At 41.7% G+C, this 21,104-nt stretch overlaps 2 protein-coding genes across 2 annotated transcripts in view; one reads left to right on the forward strand and one right to left on the reverse strand.

The window, feature by feature from the left end:
• Positions 1-14,134, reverse strand: part of LOC110515097 (synaptic vesicle glycoprotein 2A) — a 54,924-nt gene extending 40,790 nt beyond the window's left edge. Inside the window, exon 1 of the mRNA XM_021594142.2 lies at positions 13,571-14,134. The gene's annotated coding sequence lies outside the window, so the exon portion shown is untranslated. The remainder of the gene's footprint in view (positions 1-13,570) is intronic.
• On the forward strand, positions 12,884-20,030 carry LOC110515127. Its single transcript, XM_021594156.2, has 3 exons — positions 12,884-13,010; positions 15,373-16,684; positions 19,132-20,030. Exons 2-3 carry the CDS (start codon positions 16,599-16,601, stop codon positions 19,487-19,489), a joined length of 444 nt encoding a protein of 147 aa, XP_021449831.1. The 5' UTR covers positions 12,884-13,010; positions 15,373-16,598; the 3' UTR covers positions 19,490-20,030.
• The last annotated feature ends 1,074 nt before the right edge of the window (positions 20,031-21,104 follow it).

The raw sequence follows: 21,104 nt of genomic DNA on the forward strand, positions 1-21,104 counted from the left end.
CCTATTTTCTTCTAGTGAGCTGAGAGGATGCCAGGGGGCCAGTGGAGCTCCTCTCTACACCACACACAATACTGGAACAGAGCAGCAGCTTGCTAACAACAAAAGAGAGCAGAGAGAAACAGGAAATAAGATAACGCTAGCTAGCACGTTAAAAGTGAGGCAGTGCACTAAAGCGGAACAGTCTTACGCTCTGGCTGAAGCTACTTTATTTGCTTATCTTAGCAGGCCCTACCACGACAAAAATACAGCTAGTAAATGTAGACTTGAGTACTGGACTAGGCAACTGTCAACAGCTGAAATTGTGTGGGTCAATTTCCAATCAAAATCATTGTTAATGCTAACATGAGCAACCATTTGTTAAATGTGATACAACACTGCCCATTTCCACCCTTAAACCATTGTGGTGATAGTAATGGAGGAATATTAGCTTAGAGCTAATGCTACCAAGGCTATTAATCTAGCCAAGAAGGTTTATGAGAGTGGGAATACTGTATGTATGTTGAAAGAGAATTGTAGAGACACAGGCCCAACTTTATGTAATGCGGTATAAGGTGTGAGACAATCAATAAAAGTCACAAGTCAATGAAAACAGATTCGGTGGAGTAGGCCCTGTAACTCAATAGAAGATTTGTTTGCACAGTACAGTTGTCTGGCCGGCTGTCCAAAAGTCTTGTTTGTTTAATCACAGCACATGAGACCCTAAATACCTTTCAGTGTATAAATTCGTACCGTAAACCGTATTGACTTGTGCACAGTGTCTCCCTCTGTTCAAACAGTGGAGTAAGGAGGAAATATGATGTTTCCGTTTCAGTCGACTCTCTCTGACTCCTCTGTTTACAGTTCACTAGAGCCCAGATTGCCAGATTGCCAGGACAAGAGTCAAGATCCCATTAGAAAATGGCATGAGTCGCTCGGGGAGTCTGTCAGTGAACACTAACTGCTGTCATATCTCCTACCAGCAAGAAAACCCTTCCACAGAAAACCAGAAAGATCCACAACTGTGCTGAATAAGGACACGTCAATTTAGCCTTTGGCTACACTTGGATAAGCTAGGTGAATGTGCATATAAATCGGTAATTTAAATCCACTTCAAACAGATCTCCATTTGACAAAGTGGGGTATATACCCACCAAAGAGAGAAATGCACGTGATAAAGGAGTGACATTTTATTCAGCGGAGGCTTTCTAAACGTTTATCAGGAGACAGGGTTGCCGGGGAGAAGTCAGCCAGTAATGGAGTAAGAAGATGGATGACAGTAGGACTAAAGACACCAAACAGATAGATAGTGCACTGTTTTGACAGGAGGCCTAATCTCCCACTCAAATCATATCCTCTCGACTAAACTGGGGTTTGATGGAATTCTACATATACTGTATGGGTTTGGACAACTAAATTTACTTCCACGAGAGCATAGTTTGCCTCAACAATATAGTATTGTTTGGCTGTCCAATACAGTAGTCTGGTGAGTGCTTACGTGAACTAGCTAATCAGCAAGATTATCCATAATGCTACGGACAGAGTTTACAGTAAAGTATTATTTGAGGACAGAAGAGTGAATGAGATTGGCTCTTTATGGATGTGTTGATCTATGGGGTTTTGGTGACAGGGTACAAACAGTAGGGCTTTAGCATTGTGTTACATCTCTCTAGGGATGCATATACCTCCACTTCTAATCACACACACACACACATTATCTCTCCCCACCTCCATGTTGGCCCTCTGCCACCACCTCCAAATGCAGATGTCTGTAATAACTCCCCCTTGTAGGTATGTGCTCCACTGTCATCACTCTAAATCACATTTCTTTTGTGTATTTTTATTTCAACTTTATTTAACCAGGTAGGCCAGTTGAGAACAAGTTCTCATTTACAACTGCAACCTGGCCACATGGAACAAACAAGCGTAGAGTCAATAACACAATAGTAAAAAAAAAAGTATGTTTATATACAGTGTGTGCAAATGGCGTGAGGAGGTAAGGCAATAAATATGGCCAGAGTAGCGGAGTAATTACAATTTAGCAAACTAACACTGGAGTGATAGATGAGCAGATGATGATGTGCAAGTAGAAATACTGGTGTGCAAAAGAGCAGAAAAGTAAATAAAAACAATATGGGGATGAGGTAGGTAGAATTTCTTTGCAGTCATTGGTAGCAGAGAACTGGAATGAAAGGTGGCCAAAGGAGGTGCTGGCTTTGGGGATGACCAGTGAGATATACCTGCTGGAGCGCGTGCTATGGGTGGGTGCTGTTATCGTGACCAGTGAGCTGAGATAAGGTGGAGCTTTACCTAGCATAGACTTATAGATGACCTGAAGCCAGTGGGTCTGGCGACGAATATGTAGCGAGGGCCAGCCGACTAGAGCATGCATACAGGTCGCAGTGGTGGGTGGTATATGTGGCTTTGGTGACAAAATGGATGGCACTGTGATAGACTGCATCCAGTTAGTTGAGTAGAGTATTGGAAGCTATTTTGTAAATGACATCGCTGCAGTCGAGGATTGGTAGGATAGTCAGTTTTACGAAGGCATGTTTGGCAGCGTGAGTGAAGGAGGCTTTGTTTGCAAAATAGGAAGCCAATTCTAGATTTAATTTTGGATTGGAGATGTTTAATATGAGTCTAGGAGAAGAGTTTACAGTCTAGCCAGACACCTAGGTATTTGTATTTGTCCACATATTCAGAAGTCAGAACCGTCCAGAGTAGTGACGCTAGTCGGGCAGGCGGGTGCGGGCAGTGAACGGTTGAAAAGCGTGCATTTGGTTTTACTAGCGTTCAAGAGCAGTTGGAGGCCACGGAAGGACTGTTGTATGGCATTGAAGCTCGTTTGGAGGTTAGTTAACACAGTGTCCAAAGAAGGGCCAGATGTTTCTTGATTATCGTGGATTTATCGGTGGTAACAGTGTTACCTAGCCTCAGTGCAGTGGGCAGCTGGGAGGAGGTGCTCTTATTCTCCATGGACTTTACAGTGTCCCAAAATGTTTTGGAGCTAGAGCTACAGGATGCAAATTTCTGTTTGAAAAAGCTAGTCTTTGCTTTCCTGACTGACTGGGTGTATTGGTTCCTGACTTCCCTAACAAGTTGCATATCGCGGGGACTTTTCGATGCTAGTGCAGAAAGCCACAGGATGTTTTTGTGCTGGTCGAGGGAAGTCAGGTCTGGAGTGAACCAAGGGCTATATCTGTTCTTAGTTCTACATTTTTTGAAAGGGGCATGCTTATTTAAGATGGTGAGGAAATGACTTTTAAAGAACGACCAGGCATCATCGACTGATGGGATGAGGTCAATATCCTTCCAGGATAACCGGGCCAGGTCGATTAGAAAGGCCTGCTCGTAGAAGTGTTTTAGGGAACGTTTGACAATGATGAGGGGTTGTCGTTTTACCGCGGACCCATAGCGGATGCAGGCAATGAGGCAGTGATCGCTGAGATCCTGATTGAAAACAGCAGAGGTGTATTTGGAGGGCAAGTTGGTCAGGATAATATCTATGAGGGTGCCCATGTTTACGGATTTAGGGTTGTACCTGGTGGGTTCCTTGATAATTTGTGTGAGATTGCATCTATCTTAGATTGTAGGACTGCCAGGGTGTTAAGCATATCCCAGTTCAGATATTTTTTTCTAATATTTGGTCTTTTGACCAATCACATCTGATCTTTTCACATCAGATTTGTTTCAGAGCCCAATATAACAATAATGTGCATTTGAAAAGCCACTTATACTTACATTGGTTCAAAATACCGCCTTCATCAAGGCAAAAGGATCTGTCCTCTCCAGCTGTGGATTAAGAAGGACAGCTGTCGGTTGGTATGATCACATATCTTCCCTTAAGCTCTGCTATTCTGGTGAGAAGACTTGCTAAACCAGTAACCGAAAGGTTGCTAAGACGAATCCCCGAGCTGACAAGGTACAAATCTGTCGTTCTGCCCCTGAACAAGGCAGTAAACCCACTGTTCCTAGGCTGTCATTGTAAATAAGAATGTGTTCTTAACTGACTTGCCTTGTTAAATAAAGGTTAACATTTTTTTTTTTAAATAACAATGTTACAGCATATTATCTAGAGCTTCCGAAAGAATTGAATGAAACTTGCAGAACAACATAATAAAAAATTGATCAGAATTGGCCTGCCTGTGTAAACGCAGACATTGAGGCTGACTAAGAGGTAACATAATAGAACATTTAATGGAAAACCTCATCAACACCAAGTTACAGTAGAATACTGCAGAGAGAGAGTGGCTTGGTCATCAGCAGCCTTGCAATATTCATCAGAAGTGTAGCTAAAGCAGCTCAGCTAAACTGTAGCTCCAGTGCATTCATGCCTGATAAACCCAACTGAAATACAGTGGAAAATGCCAGTAATTGCCTGCTGATGTCCAGAAGAGTTTTCTTACTATTAATAAACACACAGTCAAATGTGAATTCCGTTGCTGGGAATTTCCACATATATGATTTGAAGTGTTATGGTCCAAATGAATAGCAATGGGCTTCAGATTTACATGGTGACGAGATAAGACGCATGGCCATGATTAGTTATGGGGAAAACCATCAATATCCTTTATAGGTAACTGCAGTATATCTTCATCCCTGTCAAGACTTCTACCGAAGTCGAAGCCTCTCCTTGTTCGGGCGGTGCTCGGCGGTCGGCGTCACCGGTCTTCTAGCCATCATTGATCCATTTTTCATTTTCCATTGGTTTTTGTCTTGTCTTCCTACACACCTGGTTTCAATCCCATGCATTACCTGTTGTGTATTTAACCCTCTGTTTCCCCTCATGTCTTTGTCAGAGATGGTTTGTTATTCAGTGTTGTGTTGTTTTTGTATTGACCGCAAAGGGGTCCTCGTACCCACTTTGTTTATTGTTACATTGTGTTTGGAGTATGTTTTGTTTATTTGTTATTAAACACTCCATTACACTTGATTCTCCTGCGCCTGACTTCCCTGCCACCTATACACACGACTCTGACAATCCCTGTTTCTTCATTACCTGGGTAGGCCTACAGCATATGTAATTATAAACTGGGTGAATGCTTATTGACTGACAGCCATGGTATATCAGACTGTATACCATGGGTATGACAACACGTTTATTTTTACTGCTCTAATTATGTTGGTAACCAGTTTATTATAGCAATAAGGCACCTCAGGAGTTTGTGGGTAATGGCCAATATACCACGGCTAAGGGCTGTATCCAGGCACTCCGCGTTGCATCGTTCTTAAGAACAGCCTTTAGCCGTTGTATATTGGCCATATACCACACCCGCTCGTGCTTAAATATACCTCAAACAGTATCCAATGTATCACGTTTCTGGTTGAGCCATATTTTCACACCATACTCCCACTTGTGGTTTTGCTAACAAAACCTTGGCTTGCCTCAATGTCATGTGTGCAGAGCAATGCATGCTGGGCCGTGTCAGTGCGGCCCACTCACTGCTGGCACACGTCTGGTCTGTTGGAAGTGATCCCCACAGGGTCCAGTCAACAAACCCCTATGCTGGTACTATCCTGTCCACCATGGTGAAACACATACACACTGAGGAGGATGTGTATCTAGTCAAGTCTATTTGATTGGGAGTTCTGTTCAACAGGGAGCAAATAACACTTTGATAGGTATTACTCATTTCCAGTGTACACACCGAGCGAGAGGTCAACTTCACATTCTTGTGAGTGTCTTTTTAGATTTTTATAATTTCCTCAATACCAGAAAGCTTGTTAGTAAATGTGTTTAAATTGGTTCCCCTTGGAGCGGATGAGGTGCCGCTTTGAAAGACCAGAGGTTAAACCAATACCATTTCACTTCATCTAACTCGAAGCGAGAGTTGCATGAGTTGCAGTTTGGAGGATACTCAACATGATAGACTAGACAGAGTCTGTCTAGGTAATAAAGTCATTGAATTGCCCTCAAGGAATAAGTCTAGGAAGACAATTGAGTGATCTGTTGAGGCAAGGCAGACTAAGGTAGAGAGCCTTGGGACTCCCCTGAGGACATGCATACAAGCTCGCACGCACTCACACACCATTTTATTTAATGTCAATCTACCACAAACTGCAAAGAAAGGAGAGAAAAGAGTATCATTTTGAAAAAGAAAGTTGTGGAAAATAGGAAAGGGTCAGGTGAGGTTTTTACAGTAACTTTCAAAATATGATCTACTTAGACAGCTAAGTTATCCTTTTTTCTCTCCCATTATTCAGATATCTGCTGCTCTGGTTTTAGCATCCAGGGGTGGCCTGGGCTGGTCAAAACATCCATCAGTTATTGACTGCTCTGGTCTGAGTGTCCAGGGGTGGCCTGGACCGATCGAAACACCCATCCATTATTCATGCCTGGTTGTCTGGGCACAAGGACAGAGGTGCAGCAGCCAAGTCATCCCTAAGTGATGATGTATAGGCACGTGAGGTGATAAACTCCCACCAACAGGACATTGGTCAAATGTATTCAGCTTACAGTAGTCTACAACGATGTGGGCAATATACAATACCCGTCAAAAGTTTGGACACACCTACTCATTCAAGGGTTTTCTTTATTTTTTCTATTTTCTACATTGTAGAGTAATAGTGAAGACATCAAAACTATGAAATAACACATATGGAATCATGTAGTAACCAAAAAAAGTGTTAAACAAATCCAAATATATTTGAGATTTGAGATTCTTCAAAGTAGCCACCATTTGCCTTGATGACAGCTTTGCACACACTTGTCATTCTCTCAACCAGCTTCATGAGAATACATTTCAATTAATAGGTGTGCCTAAAAGTTAGTTTGTGAAATGTCTTTCCTTCCTAATGCATTTGAGCCAATCAGTTGTGTTGTGACAAGGTAGGGGTGGTATACAAAAGATAGCCCTATTTGGTAAAAGACCAAGTCCATATTATGGCAAGCACAGCTCAAATAATCAAAGAGAAATGACAGTTCATCATTACTTTAACCTCTACAGGATCGGTGTTCTCACCCACGGGACGGTTGAGCTAACATAGGCTAATGTGATTAGCGTGAGGTTGTAAGTAACAAGAACATTTCCCAGGACAAAGTCATATCTGATATGGGCAGAAAGCTTAACTTCTTGGTGACAGGGGGGCAGTATTGAGTAGCTTGGATGAATAAGGTGCCCAGAGTAAACTGCCTGCTACTCTGTCCCAGATGATAATATATGCATATTGTTAGTAGTATTGGATAGAAAACACTCTGAAGTTTCTAAAACAGTTTGAATGATGTATGTGAGTATAACAGAACTCATATGGCAGGCGAAAACCTGAGACAAATCCAACCAGGAAGTGGGAAATCTGAGGTTTGTAGTTTAATTTAAGTGATTGCCTGTCCAATATGCTGTGTCTACGGGGCCAGATTGCACTTCCCAAGGCTTCCAGCAGATGTCAACAGTCTTTAGAAAGTTGTTTGAGGCTTCTATTGTGGAACGGGGTCAAATAAGAGCTGTTTCAACAAGTGAACTAGGCTGTGGCCAATCAGTTGTTTACTGCACGGTCACGTTCCTTCTTTTTCCTCTGTAATGAATACGCTATTGTCCTGTTGAAATATTATTGAAGATTTATTATAAAAAGACCGTAAGTATTGATTGTAAACATCGTTTGACATGTTTCTACAAACTGCATGGAACTATTTTGACTTTTTATCTGGATTTTGTGCTCACGCATTGTGCCTTTGGAATAGTGAACTAAACACGCAAACAAAACGGAGGTATTTGGACATAAATATGGATGTAATCGAGAAAAACGAACATTTCTTGTGGAAGTGGGAGTCCTGTGAGTGTATTCCGACGGCAATCAGCAAAAGTAAGTGAAGATTTATAATACTATTTATGACTTTTGTTGACTCTACAACTTGGCGGGTAACTGTATGGCTTGCTTTTGTGGCTGAACGATGTTCTCAGATTATTGAATATTGTGCTTTTGCCGTAAAGCTTTTTTTAAATCTGACACAGCGGTTAAATTAAGAACAAGTGTATCTTTAATTCTATGTAAAAACATGTATCTTTCATCAAAGTTTATGATGAGTATTTCTGTTATTTGATGTGGCTCTATGCAATTTCTCCGGATGTTTTGGAGGCATTTCTGAACATTGCGCCAATGTAAACTGAGGTTTTTGGATATAAATATGAACTTGATCGAACAAAACATACATTAAATTATTGTTAATCTAACTGCACTGTCCAATTTACAGTAGTTGTTACAGTGAAACAATACCATGCTATTGCTTGAGGAGAGTGCACAGTTATGAACTTGAAAATGTATTAATAAACCAATTAGGCACATTTGGGCAGTCTTGACACAACATTTTGAACAGAAATGCAAAGGTTCATTGAATCAGTCTAAAACTTTGCACATACACTGCTGCCATCAAGAGGCCAAAATCTAAATTGCGCCTAACCTGGAATATTACATTTAGGCCTTTCTCTTGCATTTCAAAGATGATTTTAAAAAAACTTTTAAAAACATGTTTTTTTATTTGTATTATCTTTTACCAGATCGAATGTGTTAAATTCTCCTACATTAATTTGACATTTCCACAAACTTCAAAGTGTTTACTTTCAAATGGAATCAAGAATATGTATATCCTTGCTTCAGGTCCTGAGCTACAGGCAGTTAGATTTGGGTATGTAATTTTAGTTGAAAATTTAAAAAAAAGGGTCTGATCCTTTATGACATGAAGGTCAGTCAATCCGGAACACTTCAATAACTTTTAAAGTTTATTCAAGTATAGTTGCAAAAACCATCAAGCGCTATTATGAAACGGGCCTTCATCAGGACCGCCACAGGAAAGGAAGACCCAGAGTTACCTCTGCTGCAGATATGTTCACTAGAGTTAACTGCACCTCAGATTGCAGCCCAAATAAATGCTTCACAAAGTTCAAGTAACAGACACATCTCAACATCAACTGTTCAGAGGAGACTGCGTGAATCAGGCCTTCGTGGTCGAATTGCTGCAAAGAAATCACTACTAAAGGACACCAATATAAGAAGAAGAGACTTGCTTCGGCCAAAAAAACATGAGCAATGGACATTAGACCAGTGGAAATCTGTCCTTTGGTCTGATGAGTCCAAATTTGAGATTTTTGGATACAATCGCCTTATCTTTATGAAACGGATGATCTCCGCATGTGTGATTCCCACCGTGAAGCATGGAGGAGGAGATGTGGGGGTGCTTATTTAGAATTCAACGCACAGTTAACCAGCATGGCTACCACAGCATTCTGCAACAATACGCCATCCCATCTGGTTTGCGCTTAGTGGGACTATCATTTGTTTTTCAACAATTACCTAAAATACACCTCCAGGCTGTGTAAGGGCTATTTGACCAAGAAGGAGAGTGATGGAGTGCTGCATCAGATAACCTGGCCTCCACAATCAGCCAACCTCAACCCAATTGAGATGGTTTGGGATGAATTGGACCGCAGAGTGAAGGAAAAGCACCCAACAAATGCTCAGCATTCCTTCAAGACTCATGAAGCTGGTTGAGAGAATGCAAAGAGTGTGCAAAGCCATCATCAAGGCAAAGGGTGGCTACTTTGAAGAATTTAAAATATAAAACACTTTTTTTGGTTACTACATGATTCCATATGTGTTTTTCATAGTGTTGATGTCTTCACTATACATTGTGTCCCTGCTGCCTGAACACTGCACAGGCTGGACACTCCTGGGTTGGGCATTACAGGGTGGAAGTATTCCTGAGAGAGGATGATGAGAGGCTGTTCAGCAGGAGTAGCAAACAGAGAGGAAACAATATCTATTCATTTAGCTGTTCTTTTCTGTCCAGCTCCAGTGCCATGTTTGGATGTGCGTAAACACGCTCCTTTCATGGATCATACAGTAGCTCCACCCACCTAGACAGTATGCATGGTTCTGCAGAGAAAGAGAGAGAGAGGTCCCCTCTGGAAAGGGCACAGCCCAACATGAGTCACGTCATCATTGTCATCTTTCCCTGGGTGGAACCTCTCAGTGTGCATAGTCAACCTGGGCTCACTACAGCAGCTAGCAACACCATGTCAAACAGCATGTCATCCCAGCATCCATTTTAGTTCCCTTCACTGCTATATGGATATTCAAAGAAAAAACTGCTGTGGATGCAGTCGCAGTACCTATAATGAAAAAGTGAATTATAAGCATCTGTGGCAGTTGCCCTTGCTCCAGAAAAGTTGAATATACAAAATATTGTACTATTTGAGAGGGCTTCTTCATGTCAGTTTGGAGAGGTAACAAGGGAATGAAATGGGTGATATATGCAGAGGGAGACAACTCAATGAGCTTGTTAAACCCTTCAATGATGTAACGGTCCATAGGTTTTAACGGTCCAGTACTTGAATTGGATGTTGGTGGTATCCATGTCAAGGGGAACTACTTTGTACCACTCCTGTCCACCTTTAAACGGGGGCACTGATTCTCTAATAGAAGCTATTGGCATTTGATTATACCTACTGTAATGCCTGAGTTGTAATGCCTACGTATGAAATAATAGATATGTACAGGGTTTTTACCATTTTCATGGTCGTTTCATGACTCATAACAACAATGTTGTCTTCAATCTACTGTTTCAAATGTAGCAGCAGGTGTAGATGCTAACACAATAATGCCAAGCTTTGAACTGAAATATGAGAAGACGGTGATTATGTGTGCTGGATTGTGAAAGCTTGGAGAGGAAAGTATAAAGCATCCTTGCTGGAGAAAAGGAATCTTACAAACAGGAAATTGTACACTGCAGTGAAATACCAGAGAGGAGAAGGTAATTTCTCTAACAGAACCCAATAATATACTGCAGGGATTATGGGAGGAGAAGATGATGATGCTGGGGACTGGGGTACTCTCTATGCAGATATCCTCACCACTGCATTATGTAGAAAATATGGCAAGCTCTCTATGCTCAGTGTTATGCATTGGATTAAAACCATTTGGTTGTTGTTGGACTCTGATGAAAATAGCCAATGTGAAGCGTTTGAAATGGCTACTTTACAGCTACAATGTTTGCTCTCCTGTACTGCGTGCACTGGGGCTATTTGTTATGCTATTGTGCAGCTACACTGTGTGGTTTACTACCGCTTTACCGTTTGGTTTACAACATTACGTTCCTCTGAGGTAGATACCCCATATGGCAGATTAAAAGCACATTTGCTGTCAGTGGAAGACTGATGGTAATGTGCATTGAGAAGAAAAAATGCATTGATTATCTCTCAGTTGTACAGTAAATCTACAAGAGAGTAGAAATGTAAAACACGTAAGTATGTATTTGACCGATGGCCTGTGTTTCTGGGTCGCTAGGTGGTGATGGAAGTGGACTGTCTAAATTTAGCAAGACCTGCACTGATCAAGTGATCTCAATGATATGTACTGGTGGATGGGAATGAGAATGAGTTGAATGTCTGTGTTGCTGGTCCACAGGCTATTTCAGCCTGTCTTAGGATGTGTTATGTTAATGCAGTAAGCCCCAGTGCTCACAGCCACCGCAGAGTGAAGTTGTAACTTGTGACAAGTCTAATCTTTGAGGACAGCCCAGAGCACACCCTAATCAGCAGAGGTAGCAGGCAGAAAATAAGACCACCAAACTGTCCAGCTCCCTTCCCTGTCGTCTGGCTAACTGTGGAGGCTGTAGCTGCTGTCTCATATCCACCACACTCTCTCTCTTCAATGGATAACCTCCAGTATATTGTTATTGTATCGATTAGATCAACTCTCCCTTAGTATAACCACCCAGAGCTTGATGCCTCAATACTTCCCCAGTTTGCTGGTACTTGATGTACTTGATTGTACTTCTGTGCCACATCACACACAGCTAAATGAGACCAAATAGCCACTGTATTTAATGAATACTGCCTTTAACACCACTTTAGCAATGGCTCGTCTGGCTTCAAAGGGTTGTTGAACAAGCACAAACAACAGAGGGAGTAATAGCAAAACTCCAATAAAGATTATGCACTGAAGAGGAACGTATCATCATGGGCATGACTGTAGCTGTCATCAATCTGAGCTGCCAAGTCATTCTCAATGTATTCTGTTCTACCCTGTACTCTACAGTACACAAACCTTTCAGATGTAATCTCTTAAGGTGACACTACAATGAGTATTGCAGTATCAAAAGAGTAGGGAATCAGCCAAGAGACTGACGGAGGAATTACTGCAAGGTTAGATAAAAACATACATTTATATATCTGAGTCACCAACAGGCTTTGCAAGTAGCTACAGCAGGACTTGATTGACAACAAGCATAACAAATGAAAGGGAGGGTAGTAAATACTGTGTCACTATTTGGCAAGCACTGTAATCCAATCCATAGGCCTAGTCAATTAGATTGTGAACTGATGTACTTCACAAAGCTTCCAATCTTCCAATCACATTTCGATCTTAATAAATAGTGTGTTAGCCTATAAATGTATATTTTATTTAGCTATCATTATATTGGTAAAGGCCATATTGTAGTTGATCCTATCCAAGGATCACATGGACATTGTAACAACATTATATGGCTATAGCCTAGTAAACAAAATGTAACAATGATTGTGAATAAATGATTTTAAAAGAGATAGGTGTCAATTGTTGTCAAATTATTTTACAATCAGATCGAATATTTTTCCCTGAAGGCCCTTTCTATCAGGCCAACATGTCAATCAGTAACCGTAGCCTATCCATTCTAGACGCTGGGACAACCCGAAGATGCCTTCAAAAATCGACTGTATAGGCCTATGTGTCATGTTTTTAAATGACAAGGTCATTGTAGCAGAACTAACGCGACACTGCACTGACAAAGAAAAAAATAAGTTCTAAGCAAGTTCCGTTCATCTTCGAGATCACAGAGCGCAAGGTCATTTATCGCGTTCTACGCGTAATGAATAGGACGCAGCCGTTTATGCCGCTTATCTTAAAAATAATAATAAACAGTCTACATATAGCCTATGGTAAAAAAAAACATTCACTGATGCTCAACAGTGTGTGCAGCCTATACCTTATGGTTCAGAGTGAATATATCCAATCATCAAATCAAATTCAAGCAGTCCAGACTGGTGAAGCGGCGAGGCGATAAGGTGAGAGTCATTATTTAAATCAACGCCAATTAACCATAAACTAAACTATGGAAGAGTCTTCACCACTATACGTAAATGCACTGTAGCCTATATTTAGCCAGGTTATGTCATGCTTGAGAAGACCTCAGTTTTCAGTAGTAATAATGGCTCAAATGTGATGGTACGGGGATGGAGCAGGGATGCAGGTTTACATTATTACGCACGAGACCACCGGACCAAATTTGGTGGCTTTAGAAATGCTATTCGTTCTTTGGAGATATGTTGTTTTTGTTGTAGAAACAGATGTATATCACTTGTATTTTACACACAGACGTTGACTTCTCTTCTGGCTATTTCACTAACAGGCTATTTAGGGATGGGGTGGGGGGTTTTCTATCGGTTGTGCTTTCTTGCTATCGCTCAAAATAACCTCGGCAGCTCGGCGTGGACAGCCGTGGAAAACTATTGACTAGGCTATTTAACACAATTATTGCAATACTACCCTAAATGCTCTTGATAAACATCGAGTATGACGAAATTTACGGCAAATAAATGTAACTGAGACTTATACTCTTCCTTACCTTTGGTAGAGAAGGTTGGCGTTTTTCCAGTCGACCTCAACTGTATTTATTTGTTAATAAGGTTGTCACCGTGTTAATAAAAAAAATCTAAAGGTGTTAAATCCGGTCTATGAAAATTGTTCTGTGGTCACCTACCCAGTTTAGAATACAACATAACCCTGTTGTGTGCACAAGGATGACGTCGTACGCTACCCTACCACACAGCATCCTTCTTGGAGCACCCCCCTCCTCTCGAGCATCCCCCTCCTCTCGAGCATCCATCCCTCTAGTCTCGCGTACACAATTCTCTTCGGAGACGGTGTTCTTCTTTTGCTTCAGTGTGGACGTTAGAATGTCAATGGAACCGTACGCTGTTTGTGATGTGGCATTCATTAATTCTTCAAACCACGGGAGCATTTGAAGACATATTTGGCAATATTATAGACGCTATAGATTTCTGCCCAAACTGTCTTTCTCGCCATACTCACCAAATTGTTGGTGCATTGAGCTGTGCACGAGATGCTTCTGCCTACAAGTGCTGCAGCTCGTGGCTATAATTGGACATGAGAAATGATACTGTTTGATACTGTGTTTGTAAAAGACTGATAAATCATTTGGGAGAGGTAAAAGGTGTAAGATCTTTTGGGAAAGGTATTGCTCTAAATTCATTGGGTATTCACAGTCTGCGCAAACCATAAGTTGTAACACCAAAATAGACTAACATACACTACCAAACTGTACACTGCACCATACATCTAACTCTAATAAGCCTACATATTGCCATGCCAACTGCAAACCCTGATCTCATCAGACCAGATGAGTTCCTGGCCTTTAGCTTCAGGCGTTACTATAGTCACCAGCCACAGTCTGTTTCAGAGATGGCAAGCTGCCATTTGGACAGGTCCTACAGGCTGGTATCTATTGACCACAACAGTTAAACTCCTATATTTCCCCCAATCTCTGCACTGATTCCACATTAGATAAGCCTATACCCTTTCATTCACATAAAGTGAGAAGTGATTGATTGAAGCTGTCAAAGTAACAGGTCACATGACCGTGATGATGATGGGAACAGGACATCAGGACACCCCATAGTACTCCTGACCTCTGATGCTCTGCACTCAGTCCCAGTGGGATGCTCAGTGCATGACTGGCATTATGTTAGAATAGCTATATGGCTTCTCTTACACTCTTCCCTCCACCCTGGCTGACATATGGGAGTAGTACAGTGCAACTTCGTCACTGTCTTCCAATCATTTCCAGCACGGTTTGTTGGTGAGAGATCTGATTGGTTGGGGTCAAAAGTCGACAGATTAAAGCTGCCTTGTTATTTAATCAGCATTGATGTGAGAGATATGCATTAGAGTTCCAAGGGACTTCTCCCTTGTAGCACGATCCAACTTGGAAAGCATACTTGAAAAGCATACAATTAAAATCAGAACAGAAGTCAGGAAATGGAACTCTCAGGGTGCTGTGATACCAGCTCAGAATTCATTAGGGAGGACATGCTGTTTTTAATGAAACACATTAAAAGATGTTTGGGGAAGTTGTGTTGCCTATTGCTACAGTAAACAAAACATGTTTCTATATGATTTTCATGTTATGAAATTGCATGATAACAATACTGTAATGAACAGAGACCAACATTTCATTTCCGTTACAATCTATAATACTTAAACTAAATTCATATTAATATAATACTATAATCCTTATAATCACTGTATCACTGCAACCACACACAACCCTGAGTAAAATGATCATCCTGTATTGCAGTAGGTGCTTATAATGCTGTACTGTATCTTAACTAGACATCATTTCCACAGGTGGTCCAGACTCCAGTGGAGGGAGGAGCAACAGCTATCCATGCATCACCCTCAGAGGAACCTGCTAGAAAACTGACAGACCTGATCAACACTCCCACACAGCTGCACAAATTGCCCCCAAACCAGTCAGCAGATGGGCTGGCTGGTGTGAGACCCACATAACTGACAGAAAAGATTACAATCTTAACAAACAAATGTTCCTGAAAGTAAACACTGCCCAGACTAGCTAGCATCTCAATGTGGCCTACCGTAGAATGGTCTTCATTGCTATTTGCAGCTATTTGACTATTATTTGCCTGTTATTACATTTAATTTAGAAGAATATGTGTGTCATATATTTGTACTATAACAAAAGTGAGCCTAGCCAGTGCTAGTTTACCAAGAACACCTAATTTAATTACAAAGATATCCAATTTCCTGTGCACAATAGTGGCATCATCATTTCCTTCCCTGCCTTATAATTTCATACTTTATGATAACAATATAAGACAAATAATATAACACTTGCATTGGAACAACTCTTTTTTTCAAACGTAAAGTTAAAACGATTGACTGACTATATAATTAAAAACATTGATTGTAGCCCATAGCTGACATTAAAACTCAGTGGGTCAGTAAATTTAGTCAAAGAATGCTCAGGTATGTATCGCCACCATGTGGCTACCTTGTAAAGTTATGCCTTCATGTAGCGATCGCCGCATCTTAATGACCCGATTTTCCACAAGAACACATGAACATGGCCCTTAAAGAGAAAAACCCTATGCGCGTTTGGCGTCAGACCATTTAATTAATGTATTGCTATATTCCGAAACGCCAAGTGTAGCCTATAGACTTTCCATGTATTATAATAAATAACGTAAAGATCAATATCAACTGTCCCGTTTTCATCGCATTGGTCAAATCTAGTCTACGTCGTGTGCGCTTTTAGTCTATCCTGATTACTCCAGCTGCTCCACTTCGTATTCCGTTTCTGTTCGCGTGCGGTGTATACTTGGTGTCAATGTAACCTACTGTAGGTACAGGAAAAATCGCCATTGTAACGTTATTCATTTTTTCTCGACTGGAACTAGTACAACGATACTGCTTTGTTATGGTTTTTGGATTTGCCTAAATTTCATATTTAGATAGGGTGGTTTTAAGGACTACAGAGATTGTAACATATGAAATAAGACCGACGCAAAGAGGATGTGGCCCAGAAACCAGGTCGATGAAATATTGGCGCTATCATGAGAGGAAATGGTATGGACCTTTTATGGAGAATCTTAGCGGCTCTGAGCTTCGATTGTTTTAAGGATTCGGCGTCTTCACAGAGGTGAGTGTGAGAAAATCAAATTTTCCCAATGACCATAATTGTTTGTATGATATCCCACAGTTTTTGATGCCATTATATATTACAACTGAACAAAAATGTAAAGGCAACATGCAACAATTTCAAAGATTTTACCGAGTTACAGTTCATATAAGGATATCATTCAATTTAAATAAATTATTTAGGCCCTAATCTATGGATTTCATGACTGGGAATACAGATATGCATCTGTTGTGCACAGATGCCTTAAAAAAAAAAGGTAGGGGCGTGAATCAGAACCAGTCAGTATCTAGTGTGACCATCCATTTTCCAGTGCCTCATGCAGCACAAGACATCTCCTTCGCATAAAGGTGATCAGGCTGTTGTGGTCTGTGGAATGTTGTCCCACTCCTCTTCAATGGCTGTGTGAAGTTGCTGGATATTGGTGGGAACTGGAACACTCTGTCATACATGTCGATCCAGAGCATCCCACACATGCTCAATGGGTGTCATGTTTGGTGAGTATGCAGGCCATGGAAGAACTGGGACATCTTCAGCTTCCAATAATTGTGTACAGACCCTTGCGACATGTGGCCATGCATTATCATGGTGAAACATGAGGGGATGGTGGCAGATTAATGGTACGACAATGGGCCTCAGGATCTAGTCACGGTATCTCTGTGTATTCAAATTGCCATTGATCAAATGCAATTGCGTTTGTTGTCCCGTAGCTTATGCCTGCCCATACCATAACCCTACCGCCACCATGGGGCACTCTGTTCCCAACATTGACATCAGAAAACCGATCGACCACAAACGCCATACACGCTGTCTGCCATCTGTCCGGTACCCTTGGAACCGGGATTAATCCGTGAAGAACACACTTCTCCAGTTGCCATCGAAAGGTGCGAATTTTCCCGCTAAAGTCACTTACAACGTCGAACTGCAGTCAGATCAAGACCCTGGTGAGCACGACGAGCATGTAGATGAGCTTCCCTGAGAAGGTTTCTAACAGTTTGTGGATAAATTCTTCAGTTGTGCAAACCCATAGTTTTATCAGCTTTCTGGGTGGCTTGTCTCAAACAATCCCGCAGGTGAATGAGCCGGATGTGGAGGTCCTGGACTGGCGTGGTTGTGAGGCCAGTTGGACGTAATGCTAAATTCCCTAAAACGACGTTGGATGCGGCTTATGGTAGATAAATTAACATTCAGTTCTCTGGAAACAGCTCTGGTGGACATTCCTGCAGTAAGCATGCCAATTGCATGCTCCCTCAACTTGAGACATCTGTGGCATTGAGTTGTGACAAAACTGCACATTTTAGTGGCCTTTTGTCCCCAGCACAAGGTGCACCTGTGTAATGATCATGCTGTTTAATCCGCTCCTTGATTATGCCACACCTGTCAGGTGGATGGAATATCTTGGCAAATGATAAATGCTCACTAACGGATCTAAACAAATTTGTGCCAGAATTGGAGAGAAATGAGCTTTTTGTGCATATGGAATATTTCTGGGATCTTTTATTTGAGCTCATGAAACATGGGACCAACACGTTACATGTTGCGCTTTATATTTTTGTTCGGTATATTATGGAGTCAGAGCCGAAGTGTCAATATCACACTAAGTAATATTTCATTTCCGTTTTAAGACTAGATTAATAGCATATGGACCATCTATTTGATCCCCCCTCTATAAGAGTTTGTGAAGTGTAACAATATATTTGCTATTTAGTTGTTACGACAAAAGGTTTGTGAAGCAAAAAGGCTTACCTCCATTCTCCAGCATTGTCTTCATGAGACGCATTATGAAAGGAATGAAATAATGTGTTACATGACCACAAATGTAGCCAGAAATGCATCTGACTTTGTTGGAAACCCTTTGTTAAACCAAAACATATCATACAGTGTATATCGTACTGAAAATGCAATGATATCTGCATGTATGATATGTGTTTTCTATTCAGGATTGCTGAATGATAGTTTCTATACTTATAGGATCCTATTACATACCATTTTGCCCCACAGCATTTGTTTGGGATAAATTCATTTCAAAAGATTCACAGAGTACTACACTGTATAGTCTTTACCATTGCACTTCAGCAAACACCTTGTCACGCCTACTTCTGCTCCCTCCCTCGGGCGCTCAACATCAACGGTCTACTAACTACCAGTCCTGGCAACCCACATTGCGTAAACCTGGCAACCATCATGGCGCACACCTGCTCCCCATTGTTAAGCACACCTGGATTTCATCACCACCCTGATTACTTTCCCTTTATATATAGCCCTCAGTAATCCTCAGTCATCCGGCAGTATTGGGTTTTGGTCACGTTCAGTACGCGTATCCTGTTTTGTATTTTCTTCATGTTTATTATTATTAAACTCACCTTCTGCGCCTGCTCCCTGACTCCCTGTGTATACATTACACACCTCTTACCCAGAGTCCAACCCCTAACTTCTCATCCCCTCTGTAGGTCTCCAGGCAAGCTGAGCTCCAGCCAGGCAGGTAGTCTGGAAAGCAGCTCCCTGACTGGCTCTCTCTCCTTGGGGCCAGACCTGCCTCACTGCCAGTGCTGCATCTCCTACGAAGCCCGTCTGAAACGCCTGTCCTGTGGCCACCTCTACTGTGACCCCTGCACAGACCAGATCGTCAACCTGGCCTTCGAGGACATCGAGGGCCTCTCTGATTACCCCTGCCCCATGTGCAAATCCCTCCGCCAGCTAGGGGACCTGGGCCCCCCCTCTTATGGGTACCTGGGTACCCCCTCCTTTGGGCCATGTGGGACCCTGCAGCAGCAGGTGGCTAAAGAGCATGGGAGCAGCTGGGGGTAAAACTGAGGCAGTTTATACTGTACATCAAGGGGTGTGGTTAAAAAACAAATGCATGTTGTCCCCTCTCCAGATGAAATACTGTAGGAACCATTTAGACTTTTCAGTTATGTCTTTAGTGTTTTGATTTGAATATTTTAATGCACTGCCTTACACTGAGATTGTGATCTGGTAATGTGTGATGGATAGTGGCTCAGTGTTTCTTCCTTGTGTAATATGGTGGTGGAAGTGAAACTAATGGAAGTGCATAACATTACAGATAATGTCCTTTGGTGTGCCATGACATACTGTAAATTGATATTACAGGGTGATTAAGCCAGAGCTAAGTATTAGATGTTTGTGTCAGACAGTTCTTTACATTTATGTGTAATGATTATTATTAGTAGACATTTGGACCTTACTTTAAAAATATTATATTTTGAGTATACTTACTGCTTATGCATTTTAATTTAATTTAATTGTACAGTGCCATGCTACTTTTAAAGTGTTCAATATCATATTGTAAATATATATTTTGCTAAAAAAATAAAGTTTGTGAATTGTATTACTCTGTTTGAAGACTTGAATGATTGCAGAACATCATCATCTGGTCATCTGGGGTCCATGGCATGCCCTCCATTGTGATCTCTGGCCTGACTCTTCTGCAGACTGGAATATGTTCCGGGATTAATCCGATGGCATTGAGAAGTATACTACCACATCCGTCACCGCCTTCATTAACTGCATCGATGACGTCGTTCCCCAAAGTGACCGTACATACATATCCCAACCAGAAGCCATGGATTACAGTCAATATCCACACTGAGCTAAAGGCTAGAGCTGCTGCTTTCAAGGAGCGGGAGACTAATCCGGGCACTTATAAGAAATCCCGCTACACCCTCCAATGAACCATCAAACAGGGAAAGCGTTAATACAGGACTAAGATCGAATCCTACTACACCAGCTCTGACGCTCGTCGGTTGTGGCAGGGCTTGCAAACTACTACGGATTACAAAGGGAAGTCCATCCACGACCTGCCCTGTGATGTGAGCATACCAGACGAGCTAAATGCCTTCTATGCTCGCTTCGAGGCAAGCAACACTGAACCTTGCATTAGTGCACCAGCTGTTCCGGATGACTGTGTGATTCATAGATGATGTGAGTAAGTCCCCTTTTAAACAGGTTATCATTCAGATTATCAGGACACATACTCAGAGCATGCGCTGACCAGCTGGCAAGTGTCTTCACTGACATTTTCAATCTCTCCCTGACTCGGTCTGTAATACATGTTTCAAGCAGACCACCATAGTCCCTGTGCGCAGGAATGCAAAGGTAACCTGCCTAAATCAAATCAATACTGACTGCTACCCTGTGGCACTCACATCTGTAGCCATGAAATGTTTTGAAAGGCTGGTCATGGCTAACATCATCATCCCAGAAACCCTGGACCGGCTCCGGTTTACATACTGCCCAACAGATCCACATATGATGCAATCTCTATTGCACTCCACACTGCCCTCGACAAAAGGATCACCTACGTGAGAATGCTGTTCATTGACTACAGCTCAGCGTTCAACACCATAGTGCCCTCCAAGCTCATCACTAAGCTAAGGATCCTTGGACTGAACATGTCCCTCTG

The sequence above is a fragment of the Oncorhynchus mykiss genome, chromosome 3 (assembly GCF_013265735.2).
Source record: "Oncorhynchus mykiss isolate Arlee chromosome 3, USDA_OmykA_1.1, whole genome shotgun sequence".
Classification (NCBI taxonomy): domain Eukaryota; kingdom Metazoa; phylum Chordata; class Actinopteri; order Salmoniformes; family Salmonidae; genus Oncorhynchus; species Oncorhynchus mykiss.